We start from the raw sequence: 13,486 nt of genomic DNA on the forward strand, positions 1-13,486 counted from the left end.
GAGGGAGCCTCTAAACAGCCAAGTTTGGACCAATTCATGGTGGAGGGAGCCTCTAAAAACCCCAGTTTGGACCAATTCATGGTGGAGGGAGCCTCTAACCAGCCCAGTTTGGACCAATTAATGGTGGAGGGAGCCTCTAACCAGCCCAGTTTGGACCAATTAATGGTGGAGGGAGCCTCTAACCACCCCAGTTTGGACCAATTCATGGTGGAGGGAGCCTCTAAACAGCCAAGTTTGGACCAATTCATGGTGAAGGGAGCCTCTAAAAACCCGTTTGGACCAATTCATGGTGGAGGGAGCCTCTAACCAGCCCAGTTTGGGCAAATTCATGGTGGAGGGAGCCTCTAAACAGCCCAGTTTGGGCAAATTCATGGTGGAGGGAGCCTCTAACCAGCCCAGTTTGGACCAATTAATGGTGGAGGGAGCCTCTAACCAGCCCAGTTTGGACCAATTAATGGTGGAGGGAGCCTCTAACCACCCCAGTTTGGACCAATTCATGGTGGAGGGAGCCTCTAAACAGCCAAGTTTGGACCAATTCATGGTGGAGGGAGCCTCTAAAAACCCCAGTTTGGACCAATTCATGGTGGAGGGAGCCTCTAACCAGCCCAGTTTGGACCAATTAATGGTGGAGGGAGCCTCTAAACAGCCAAGTTTTGGGAAATTCATGGTGGAGGGAGCCTCTAACCAGCCCAGTTTGGACCAATTCATGGTGGAGGGAGCCTCTAAACAGCCCAGTTTGGGCAAATTCATGGTGGAGGGAGCCTCTAAAAAACCCAGTTTGGACCAATTCATGGTGGAGGGAGCCTCTAATTAGCCCAGTTTGGACCAATTAATTGTGGAGGGAGCCTCTAACCAGCCCAGTTTGGACCAATTAATGGTGGAGGGAGCCTCTAAACAGCCCAGTTTGGGCAAATTCATGGTGGAGGGAGCCTCTAACCAGCCCAGTTTGGACCAATTAATGGTGGAGGGAGCCTCTAACCAGCCCAGTTTGGACCAATTAATGGTGGAGGGAGCCTCTAACCACCCCAGTTTGGACCAATTCATGGTGGAGGGAGCCTCTAAACAGCCAAGTTTGGACCAATTCATGGTGAAGGGAGCCTCTAAAAACCCGTTTGGACCAATTCATGGTGGAGGGAGCCTCTAACCAGCCCAGTTTGGGCAAATTCATGGTGGAGGGAGCCTCTAAACAGCCCAGTTTGGGCAAATTCATGGTGGAGGGAGCCTCTAACCAGCCCAGTTTGGACCAATTAATGGTGGAGGGAGCCTCTAACCAGCCCAGTTTGGACCAATTAATGGTGGAGGGAGCCTCTAACCACCCCAGTTTGGACCAATTCATGGTGGAGGGAGCCTCTAAACAGCCAAGTTTGGACCAATTCATGGTGGAGGGAGCCTCTAAAAACCCCAGTTTGGACCAATTCATGGTGGAGGGAGCCTCTAACCAGCCCAGTTTGGACCAATTAATGGTGGAGGGAGCCTCTAAACAGCCAAGTTTTGGGAAATTCATGGTGGAGGGAGCCTCTAACCAGCCCAGTTTGGACCAATTCATGGTGGAGGGAGCCTCTAAACAGCCCAGTTTGGGCAAATTCATGGTGGAGGGAGCCTCTAAAAAACCCAGTTTGGACCAATTCATGGTGGAGGGAGCCTCTAATTAGCCCAGTTTGGACCAATTAATTGTGGAGGGAGCCTCTAACCAGCCCAGTTTGGACCAATTAATGGTGGAGGGAGCCTCTAAACAGCCCAGTTTGGGCAAATTCATGGTGGAGGGAGCCTCTAACCAGCCCAGTTTGGACCAATTAATGGTGGAGGGAGCCTCTAACCAGCCCAGTTTGGACCAATTAATGGTGGAGGGAGCCTCTAACCACCCCAGTTTGGACCAATTCATGGTGGAGGGAGCCTCTAACCAGCCCAGTTTGGACCAATTCATGGTGGAGGGAGCCTCTAACCAGCCCAGTTTGGACCAATTAATGGTGGAGGGAGCCTCTAACCACCCCAGTTTGGACCAATTCATGGTGGAGGGAGCCTCTAAAAAACCCAGTTTGGACCAATTCATGGTGGAGGGAGCCTCTAAACAGCCCAGTTTGGGCAAATTCATGGTGGAGGGAGCCTCTAAACAGCCCAGTTTGGGCAAATTCATGGTGGAGGGAGCCTCTAACCAGCCCAGTTTGGACCAATTAATGGTGGAGGGAGCCTCTAACCAGCCCAGTTTGGACCAATTCATGGTGGAGGGAGCCTCTAAACAGCCCAGTTTGGGCAAATTCATGGTGGAAGGAGCCTCTAACCAGCAGAGTTGTGGGAAAGCAGGGTGGAGGGAGCCTCTAACCAGCAGAGTTGGTGGAAATCAGGGTGGAGGGAGCCTCTAACCAGCAGAGTTGGGGGAAATCATGTTGGAGGGAGCCTAGTATTAGCAGAATTGTGCAACGCTTATGGTGGATGAGTATGAGGATGCGGAGGAATTGGAGAGGTTGAGTACAGACATGGAGTTTCATGTTGGGGTGCTTTACACAGGTGGGCACAAAAATGAAGGCTCTATCCAGTGGTGGTTCATTTTTATCAAAGTGAGCCGGTCGGCACTCTCAGCTGACAGACGGGTGCGCTTGTCAGTGATGATGCCACCGGCTGCACTGAACACCCTCTCAGATAGGACGCTGGCGGCAGGACAGGACAGCACCTCCAAGGCATATAGGGCAAGTTCAAGCCACAGGTCCAACTTCGACACCCAATACGTGTAGGGCGCAGAGGGGTCGGAGAGGACAGGGCTGTGGTTGGAAAGGTATTCCCGCAACATGCGCCTATACTTCTCACGCCTGGTGACACTAGGACCCTCCGTGGCGGCACTTTGGCGAGGGGGTGCCATCAAGGTGTCCCAGACCTTAGACAGTGTGCCCCTCGTTTGTGTGGACCGGTGAGAACTTGGTTGCCTACTGGAGGAACTGCCCTCCCTGCCGCCACTGTCACATGCTGGAAACATCTCCATCATATTCTGCACCAATTGCCTGTGGCAAGCATTGATGCGATTGGCCCTCCCCTCTACCGGAATAAAAGACGAGATGTTGTTTTTATACCGGGGGTCAAGGATAGCAAAGATCCAGTACTGGTTGTCCTCCATGATTTTGACAATACGCTTGTCGGTTGTAAAGCACCCCAACATGAACTCAGCCATGTCTGCCACAGTGTTAGTTGGCATGACTCCTCTGGCCCCACCGGAAAGTTCAATCTCCATTTCCTCCTCATCCTCCATGTCTACCCATCCGCGCTGCAACAATGGGACGATTCGAAGTTGCCCGGAAGCCTCCTGTATCACCATCACATCATCGGACAACTCTTCTTCCTCCTCCTCCTCCTCCTCCTCCTCCTCCATTAAACGCAGTGAAGCGGACAGATGTGTGGACCTACTCTCCAGCTGTGACGGATCGGATGCTATCCCTAACTCCTCTGTGTGATCTGAGTTATCCCTGATGTCAATCAGGGATTCTCTCAGAACACACAAGAGCGGGATTGTAAGGCTCACCATCGCATCCTCAGAGCTCACCCTCCTTGTGGACTCCTCAAAGACCCGTAGGATGTCACAAAGGTCTCTCATCCATGGCCACTAATGGATGTGAAACTGAGGCAGCTGACTTTGTGGCACCCTAGGGTTTTGTAGCTGGTATTCCATCAAAGGTCTCTGCTGCTCAACCACTCTATTCAACATCTGAAACGTTGAGTTCCAGCGTGTGGGGACGTCGCACAAAAGCCGGTGTTGTGGCACATGCAGGCGTTGCTGGAGAGATTTTAAGCTAGCAGCGGCTACTGTCGACTTGCGAAAGTGGGCGCACATGCGCCGCACTTTCACCAGTAGCTCTGGAACATTGGGGTAGCTCTTTAGGAAACGTTGCACCACTAGGTTGAAGACGTGGGCCAGGCATGGAACATGTTGGAGTCCGGCAAGCTCCAGAGCTGCTACCAGGTTCCGGCCGTTATCACAAACGACCATGCCTGGGCCCAGGTGCAGCGGCTCAAACCATATTGCCGTCTCATCGAGGAGGGCATCCCTCACCTCGGAGGCAGTGTGCTGTCTGTCCCCCAAGCTGATCAGCTTCAGCACAGCCTGCTGACGTCTACCAACGCCAGTGCTGCAACGTTTCCAACTCGTAGCTGGGGTCAATCTAACAGCGGAGGAGGAGGCGGTGGCGGAGGAGGAGGCGGAGGAGGAGGCGGTAGAGGAGGAGGAGGAGGGGGGTGTTCTTCTCGTGTCCCTGCCAGGAATGTTAGGCGGGGAGACGAGGTACACCGGGCCAGTTTGGGAAGCAGTCCCAGCCTCAACTACATTTACCCAGTGTGCCGTCAGTGAAATGTAGCGTCCCTGTCCGCATGCACTTGTCCACGCGTCGGTGGTCAAGTGGACCTTTGTGCAAAGCGCGGAACTAAGGGCCCGCCTGATGTTGAGTGACACGTGCTGGTGCAAGGCGGGGACGGCACACCGGGAGAAGTAGTGACGGCTAGGGACGGCATAGCGAGGTGCCGCAGTTGCCATCAGGTCCAGGAAGGCGGGAGTTTCAACAAGCCGGAACGCCAACATCTCCTGGGCCAGCAGTTTAGCGATGTTGGCGTTCAAGGCTTGCGCGTGTGGGTGGTTAGCAGTGTATTTCTGCCGCCGCTCCAATGTCTGAGAGATGGTGGGTTGTTGTAAAGAAACGCCTGATGGTGCCTTTGATGGTGCAGGAGAAGGAGATAAGACAGGACCAGGGGAGGATGAGGTAGAAGTCAACAAAGTGGCGGAGGCAGATGAAGTGGTGTCCTGGCTCGTCCTCTGGAGTGCATCGCCAGCACAGTCAGCAGTGGCAGTGGCAGAGGCAGAGGCAGAGGCAGTGGCAGTGGCGTGAACGGCAGGCGGCCTTTGTCCTGCCGTTGCTGCCTGCCACTGATTCCAGTGCTTGGATTCCAAATGACGGCGCATTGAAGTGGTGGACAGGTTGCTCTTCTCAGAGCCCCTAATCAATTTCGAGAGGCAAATTGTGCAGACAACACTATATCTGTCCTCGGCGCATTCCTTGAAAAAACTCCACACCTTCGAGAAACGTGCCCTCGAGGTGGGAGTTTTTCGGGGCTGGGTACGAACTGGAACATCTTGGGAGATTCCGGGTGTGGCCTGGCTTCGCCTAAGCTGCTGACCTCTGCCTCTGCCTCTAGCTACCCTTTTTGGTGCTGCACCTGCCTCAACATCCACACTACTTTCCCCGCTTGACATCCCCCCTGTCCAGGTCGGGTCAGTGTCCTCATCATCCACCACTTCCTCTTCCAACTCCTGTCTCATCTCCTCCTCCCGCACAATGCGCCAGTCAACTGGATGCCCTGACGGCAACTGCGTCACATCATCGTCGATGAGGGTGGGTTGCTGGTCATCCACCACCAAATCGAACGGAGATGGAGGAGACTCTAGTGTTTGAGCATCTGGACACAGATGCTCCTCTGTTAGGTTCGTGGAATCGTGACGTGGAGAGGCAGGTTGAGGGACAATGAAAGGAGCGGAGAACAGCTCTGGGGAGCAGGGACAGTTTGGGTTATTGTTCTGTAAAGCTTCGGAATTTTGGGAGGAAGGAAGACAAGACTGTTGGGTAATAGGAGGAGAGGAGGCAGAGTCTGACTGGCTGCTGGACAATGTGCTGTAAGCGTTCTCTGACAGCCATTGCAAGACCTGTTCCTGGTTCTCGGGCCTACTAAGGTTTGTACCCTGCAGTTTAGTTAATGTGGCAAGCAACCCTGGCACTGTGGAGTGGCGCAATGCTTGCTGCCCCACAGGAGTAGGCACGGGACGCCCTGTGGCTTCACTGCTACCTTGCTCCCCAGAACCATTCCCCCGACCTCGCCCACGGCCTCGTCCACGTCCCTTTCCGGGAGCCTTGCGCATTTTGAATTCCTAGTTAGAAATTGGCACTGTATACCAGTAGTAAAAATTGTGGGTGCACGTAACCCCAATATATTCTTTGAATTCCCAGTCAGACACTGGCACTATATGGCAGTAGCAAGAAATGAGGGTATTTGTATTCCCAATATACTCTTTGAATTCCCAGTCAGACAATGGCACTGTATACCAGTAGTAAAAATTGTGGGTGCACGTAACCCCAATATATTCTTTGAATTCCCAGTCAGACACTGGCACTATATGGCAGTAGCAAGAAATGAGGGTATTTGTATTCCCAATATACTCTTTGAATTCCCAGTCAGACAATGGCACTGTATACCAGTAGTAAAAATTGTGGGTGCACGTAACCCCAATATATTCTTTGAATTACCAGTCAGAAACTGGCACTATATGGCAGTAGCAAGAAATGAGGGTATTTATAACCCCAATATATTCTTTGAATTCCCAGTCAGACAATGGCACTGTATACCAGTAGTAAAAATTGTGGGTGCACGTAACCCCAATATATTCTTTGAATTACCAGTCAGAAACTGGCACTATATGGCAGTAGCAAGAAATGAGGGTATTTGTATTCCCAATATACTCTTTGAATTCCCAGTCAGACAATGGCACTGTATACCAGTAGTAAAAATTGTGGGTGCACGTAACCCCAATATATTCTTTGAATTACCAGTCAGAAACTGGCACTATATGGCAGTAGCAAGAAATGAGGGTATTTATAACCCCAATATATTCTTTGAATTCCCAGTCAGACAATGGCACTGTATACCAGTAGTAAAAATTGTGGGTGCACGTAACCCCAATATATTCTTTGAATTCCCAGTCAGAAACTGGCACTATATGGCAGTAGCAAGAAATGAGGGTATTTGTATTCCCAATATACTCTTTGAATTCCCAGTCAGACAATGGCACTGTATACCAGTAGTAAAAATTGTGGGTGCACGTAACCCCAATATATTCTTTGAATTACCAGTCAGAAACTGGCACTATATGGCAGTAGCAAGAAATGAGGGTATTTATAACCCCAATATATTCTTTGAATTCCCAGTCAGACAATGGCACTGTATACCAGTAGTAAAAATTGTGGGTGCACGTAACCCCAATATATTCTTTGAATTCCCAGTCAGAAACTGGCACTATATGGCAGTAGCAAGAAATGAGGGTATTTGTATTCCCAATATATTCTTTGAATTCCCAGTCAGACAATGGCACTGTATACCAGTAGTAAAAATTGTGGGTGCACGTAACCCCAATATATTCTTTGAATTACCAGTCAGAAACTGGCACTATATGGCAGTAGCAAGAAATGAGGGTATTTATAACCCCAATATATTCTTTGAATTCCCAGTCAGACAATGGCACTGTATACCAGTAGTAAAAATTGTGGGTGCACGTAACCCCAATATATTCTTTGAATTACCAGTCAGAAACTGGCACTATATGGCAGTAGCAAGAAATGAGGGTATTTGTATTCCCAATATACTCTTTGAATTCCCAGTCAGACAATGGCACTGTATACCAGTAGTAAAAATTGTGGGTGCACGTAACCCCAATATATTCTTTGAATTACCAGTCAGAAACTGGCACTATATGGCAGTAGCAAGAAATGAGGGTATTTATAACCCCAATATATTCTTTGAATTCCCAGTCAGACAATGGCACTGTATACCAGTAGTAAAAATTGTGGGTGCACGTAACCCCAATATATTCTTTGAATTACCAGTCAGAAACTGGCACTATATGGCAGTAGCAAGAAATGAGGGTATTTGTATTCCCAATATACTCTTTGAATTCCCAGTCAGACAATGGCACTGTATACCAGTAGTAAAAATTGTGGGTGCACGTAACCCCAATATATTCTTTGAATTACCAGTCAGAAACTGGCACTATATGGCAGTAGCAAGAAATGAGGGTATTTATAACCCCAATATATTCTTTGAATTCCCAGTCAGACAATGGCACTGTATACCAGTAGTAAAAATTGTGGGTGCACGTAACCCCAATATATTCTTTGAATTCCCAGTCAGAAACTGGCACTATATGGCAGTAGCAAGAAATGAGGGTATTTGTATTCCCAATATATTCTTTGAATTCCCAGTCAGACAATGGCACTGTATACCAGTAGTAAAAATTGTGGGTGTATATAGCCCCAATTCTATTGCTAGGGGACTTGCAGGGTATTTCTGGGGTGAAGGTGGGGGGGCACACCGTTGGAACGGGTATCGGGGTATATATCGGGTATACGGGAATACACTGACAGTGTATTCCATTCAGGATCCTGGGAAAGCTGGGTTGCGGCGATTGAGCCCGTCAGTGCCACGTTACACTGACAAGCTTCTCCCTGGAATTTAGCTCTTACAAGAGCTGTTGGTTGTCTTCTCCTTCCTATCCTAGCCTGTCCCTGCCTACCCAGAATCTAAGCCCTAGCTAGCTGGACGGAAACCTCCGTCCTCGGTGAATTGCAAGCTCAGAATGACGCGAAGCTGGGCGGCGCTGTTCTTTTAAATTAGAGGTCACATGTTTTCGGCAGCCAATGGGTTTTGCCTACTTTTTTCAACGTCACCGGTGTCGTAGTTCCTGTCCCACCTACCCTGCGCTGTTATTGGAGCAAAAAAGGCGCCAGGGAAGGTGGGAGGGGAATCGAGTAATGGCGCACTTTACCACGCGGTGTTCGATTCGATTCGAACATGCCGAACAGCCTAATATCCGATCGAACATGAGTTCGATAGAACACTGTTCGCTCATCTCTAATCATCATCACATGCTCTGTTATTTCTATTTCATTTTAAGAACAGAAGAATGAAAATTACTGCAGTGCCGAATCCATCTTGGCACGAGATGGACTTCATTAACTATAATGGGGGTCTATCATATTGGTTGACATAATAGGGCTGCATGGAATGAAGCCAAACCTAATACATGGGGATCTTATCCGTAACCTTTTGTTAGGCCATGTCCACATCTACAGGCTCTGTCCATATCTGCACTCATGGACTGCTACACAAACAAAAAATCTAATATAACAGCAGTGCTGGTTCCCTCTCATGACCAAGATCTGGGTTCATTGCTTTCTGTTATAGGGCCGGTTCACATCTGTGCATGGATTTCTGTTCGGGAAGTTCGCTTGGGGATTGCCTGAATAGAAACCTAATCCACATAAAAAGCGGTTACCTTAGGGAATCGGCGGACCCCATAATGGGGTCTGTATGGGTTCCGCCCTGTTTCCGCATGAAAAATGCGGAGAGAAAAGAGCTGCTTGGAGGACTTTTCTCTCTGCATTTTTCATGTGGAGACGGAAATGTAATGGCCCAAATGCAGTTGTGAACCGGGCCATAGTGTCTATCATTTTACCAGACAAAATAGTGCTGCATGCTGTGCTATTCTGTCTGTCTGTATTTAGTCTAATTTGTCTTGGTATCGCCCTACATAAGGGCCATCTTTACTTTAGCCATGCTCAGATCAGACCCAATGGACCACCGGAAACTTACAGTTGGGTCCATTTGGGGTTAGCTTGTTTGATGGCAAGAATAACCCTGCATGCTACGCCATTGTAATGGAACTTCCAATGGAGGCTCCGAACCTGGACTCCATGATGGGATGAAGGTCAACAGGCTGGAATTTTATGACTTTTTTTTAGATCCGAACATCCTTCTTGATAAAGTTTAACTTTGTTGTATTTACTTTGCCCGCAGGTGGAATAGAGAAACTAAGTGTTTCATACAAGTTGCCCAAAGCATACAGCACCGGCTTCATCGGATGCATGAAGGACGTTCTTATTGACCAACAAGAGCTGCACCTGGTGGAGGATGCGTTGAATAGTCCCCCTATATTATACTGCTCAGCCAAATAATCCGAGATCAACTTATCTTCCTCCTTTCTGGCCGCCCCCTTTCCCTCCTCTCCCCGCCATCCACTGCTGTAATTATTTTCTATTTTTGTAAACTTATTGCTTTTTATATTTTGTGTGTGGGGGGAGGAAGGAGAAGGCAATGTCTGTATACATGTGGACGTGTGTGACTTCCGATAATGCAACCAGACCAAAATCCCCATGGGGTGGGCACAATTTTATGTATCAGAGAGTTTGTTCTTCGCAGGTAATATGTGAGGACTGCGCACCTCACAAGGGCCTTATTCAAGTCAAATCAGGGATTATTGGGGGGAGATGAAGCAGAATTTTGTATCGAAATGCTGAATTCCATTCATAAGGGGGTCGGTTGCATCTGTCTTACCACTGACCCACCCTGACGGTTGCAGTGTTGTCGCCTTGGTGTGTATGAGTGCATGCGTTTTGACCCCTTCTTGCCATGTGTGGTGCTTGGGCTGTACACTCTCGTCGTGAGAGATACCCGCGTCATGAGTTTTGATGGATGTCCCCGCTGCTGACTGCCTTGCATGCCTGAGACATGATCTTAAGGAAAGATGAGGAGGAGAGGGGTCTCTGGTGTAAAATGTGGCCTTCTTGTACAATGATTTTTTTGTTTTGCAAGGTCTGAATGATTCCTAAACCCCCAATCCATCAACTCCCCACATCTCATCCAATTCTTACACCCCACCTAGGAATCTCCATTATAGAACCTTCCAGTCCTACATTCCTTGTTTTTTCTTCTTCTGTGCTTCTGACTGTGATGTCCAAGTTATTTTAATCACAGCAGAAATATAGGGGAGGAAGATGGAGGAGAATATTTTCTGTCCTCCAATTCCATTTGTACATTCGACCTGGAAGGTGGTTGTTGGTTTATTTGGTCCAGTGAAGTAGTTGAGTAATTTCCTTGGCTTATCCAGCGTTATAATGCTAAGGAAAGACGTAATCCCTTCTAGGACAGGGTGTTTATAAAATTGCTGGAGGAGATTTTTTTTGTTTTGGAGATTTTTTTATTACTTTTTTCAGTTTTTTTTTAGTTGTTTATGAATTTTCCATCTTTTTTGTCCTGGTAACATTTGTTTAACCCTTACTCTTAACCAATTTACATTCGAGAAGCCTCTAGTAGTGTTTGAGAGGGTTGTACATAGGTCTAATTTAGGGCAATAAAATAATTGACAACCAAACATTTTTATATCCCATTTTTATTCAGGGATATCATCTGTCTTCTTCCCCGGTCACACTTAAGGCCGTAGACTTCAATATACTCTGCACATTTCACGTCATTTGAACTGTACAAAAGTAACCTATCTAGACGGAGTTTCCTTCAGATATGATATTTCGAAATGTGAATTTGTAGGAAAAACAGCTGGACCAATGTCCCATAAAGCTTCATCGTCATCCACTTGACTAAGGAGTTATCTCCAGGTATCTCTTGTACTGCTGCTCTTCTTAGTGATGGGAATGCCTTTGTTTCCTTCTTGAATGATAGCAATAATGATCTATAAAGGAGCGATTATCGTAGAGAGTCCGCGGCCAGTCACCATTTTGACCATGGCCAAGTCGCCCGTGATTCCATAAATGTAAAAAATCCTTCCAAATAATGAAAGTGACCATTAGGTTTTATGTTACTTTAACATTGTACATCTCACATGACCCATATAAGAAGGGTTAAACAAATGTAAAAATTAATTTTAGCTCACAAGAGGATTATCGGTGGTTCTCCTACGTAGAACATCAGGTCTGGACAGTTGCCTATGAAGGTGGTGACACAAGCTCTTCCCATGTAGACACGTGGGCTGCCTGTCACATGTACATGAAATGAGAAGACGGCATTGTATCCGGTAACATGGATGTTCTTCTGTAGATACCTTTGTAACCCTGTTTTCGATGAGCAACTCATGAGGGTTAGGTTGATGAGATCTTAATCACGTGCGTGTCTGATGTGTGCGCCTGATCCTTCTCCCTGGCTTGTCTGCAATTCTACCCTGTGTTCTGGTCTGAAATATCTACATATTTATATGCAGTAAATTCCTCTTGTATGCACAGTACTGTCTTTTTCGGAGAACAGAAGCAACGTGCCTCTTCCTTGGCATACGTACGTTATAGATAGATTTTACTAGTAGATTCACATGGAAAGGCTGCAATGGTCAACCACAGTCCGATTCCTAATATAAACCATGAATCCAGATGGCTCTTTCTAGATTGTAGCCGATGGTGGTGTCCAAGTAGATGACAACTTTACAATGTCTTATCCCGACTCAAATTGCAACCTGCGTAGAAACCTTTTAGTCATTGGTGCTATTTGTGTACATGAAACAGAGACCAAAAGTATTCACAAAACTTTTTCGACTGGAGGTACAAAGGGCATTATAGTAAGGAGCGTAAGCCGACTTCTGCTGACCGCACACGTGCATACAAGTGGAATTCATTGTGTATGGAGCTTGTTTCTTGTGTCCACATGAGGACAGTTCACTTACCTTAGGGAGAGAGGGGTGGGAGGGTAAACTATGTATTACCAAGGGCTTGTCGTAAGCTTTCCAACATGTGCCAGAGAACAAAAAGGAGCGCGTCACAATTGTGCCCCTGCTCGGTGACCACAGAATAAGCCCCTTCATAATACTAGTTAGACATAGTTTTAGTCTATGGGATGGTCATGTGGTAGTCTCTCCAGAGTTACTGAGAGTAAGAGACCAAGCTCTCCGATGGTAACATAACCATTCTTACGTATGCCGTAGATTCCCTGTTTGGTTTGCAGTGACCTTGTTCTATAGGTTACAGGACAGTTTTACTGTTTGCACTTCATTACAATAAAGAACTATCTGTGGTTTTACCAATATCTCAAAAAAAAAAAACAACGCAATTTTATAAAGATTGATGAAGAACATTGTAAAAAATGGGAATATGCCACCAAAAGGTCTCTGTTGGCTGCAATGGATTATGGACTCCTGAATGCCATAGAAGAATGGAGGCCAAAGTAAAGGACAGCCGGTGGTCAAATGAGGGACATGGGACAATAGGAGAAGAGCCAAGAGCTTTACATTGACCACTGGACTTGAGGAGATATTATCCAACAAGCCCATCCTACGTTCTATACAGCCATATATATGACCATGCGACATCTTACCAGGCATAACGGACTTTGTGTGCACTTACATTTCAGTTAGTTTTACTTTATCTGGTTTACTAGCATTTATATCCATAATGTACAAATTGATTTTTTTTTTAATTTATGTCTGTCAAAACATCACAATTCTAGGGTAGTAAATTGGCTGTGATCTGCTGTAAGAGTCTTGGAGGACTGTGCACAGTATACAGTACAGCATGTTATAACCATTACTAACTTTATTACTTGTCTTTTGTCCAATCACCACAAAATAAAGTCTGAAAACTACTTAAAAATTGTCTTTTTGTTTCCTTTGATGAGTGTGTATTATATATATAATGGAGGTTTATTAATATATTGGTCAATGGTTGACAGGTGGGGTTTAGGAAGAAAGTTTTTCCATGGAAAATAGGTGGCAAATCTACTATTTAAAATGTGCCTGGAATTCCATGGACTCCACTATTATTAAAGGGGATGTCCGGGATCTGAAGACATTCAACACTGATGACCTATCCAAGGGATAGATGATCAATATCAGATCAGTCAGGGTCCAACTCCTAAACCCCCAAACTGATCAAGTGATGCAGTTGCCAAAAGCCATATACCAAGTATACATCTA

At 46.9% G+C, this 13,486-nt stretch overlaps 1 protein-coding gene across 2 annotated transcripts in view; it reads left to right on the forward strand.

Annotated features, from left to right (window-relative positions):
• The window catches only part of AGRN (agrin), a 428,413-nt gene extending 415,250 nt beyond the window's left edge, over positions 1-13,163 (forward strand). For both annotated transcript variants that reach the window (XM_075279649.1, XM_075279650.1), the window contains one exon: positions 9,595-13,163. In XM_075279649.1, coding sequence (XP_075135750.1) covers positions 9,595-9,752 — 158 coding nt within the window. In that variant the 3' untranslated portion in view covers positions 9,753-13,163. The remainder of the gene's footprint in view (positions 1-9,594) is intronic.
• Positions 13,164-13,486: the final 323 nt, after the last annotated feature.

This window comes from Leptodactylus fuscus, chromosome 6 (assembly GCF_031893055.1).
Source record: "Leptodactylus fuscus isolate aLepFus1 chromosome 6, aLepFus1.hap2, whole genome shotgun sequence".
NCBI lineage: Eukaryota > Metazoa > Chordata > Amphibia > Anura > Leptodactylidae > Leptodactylus > Leptodactylus fuscus.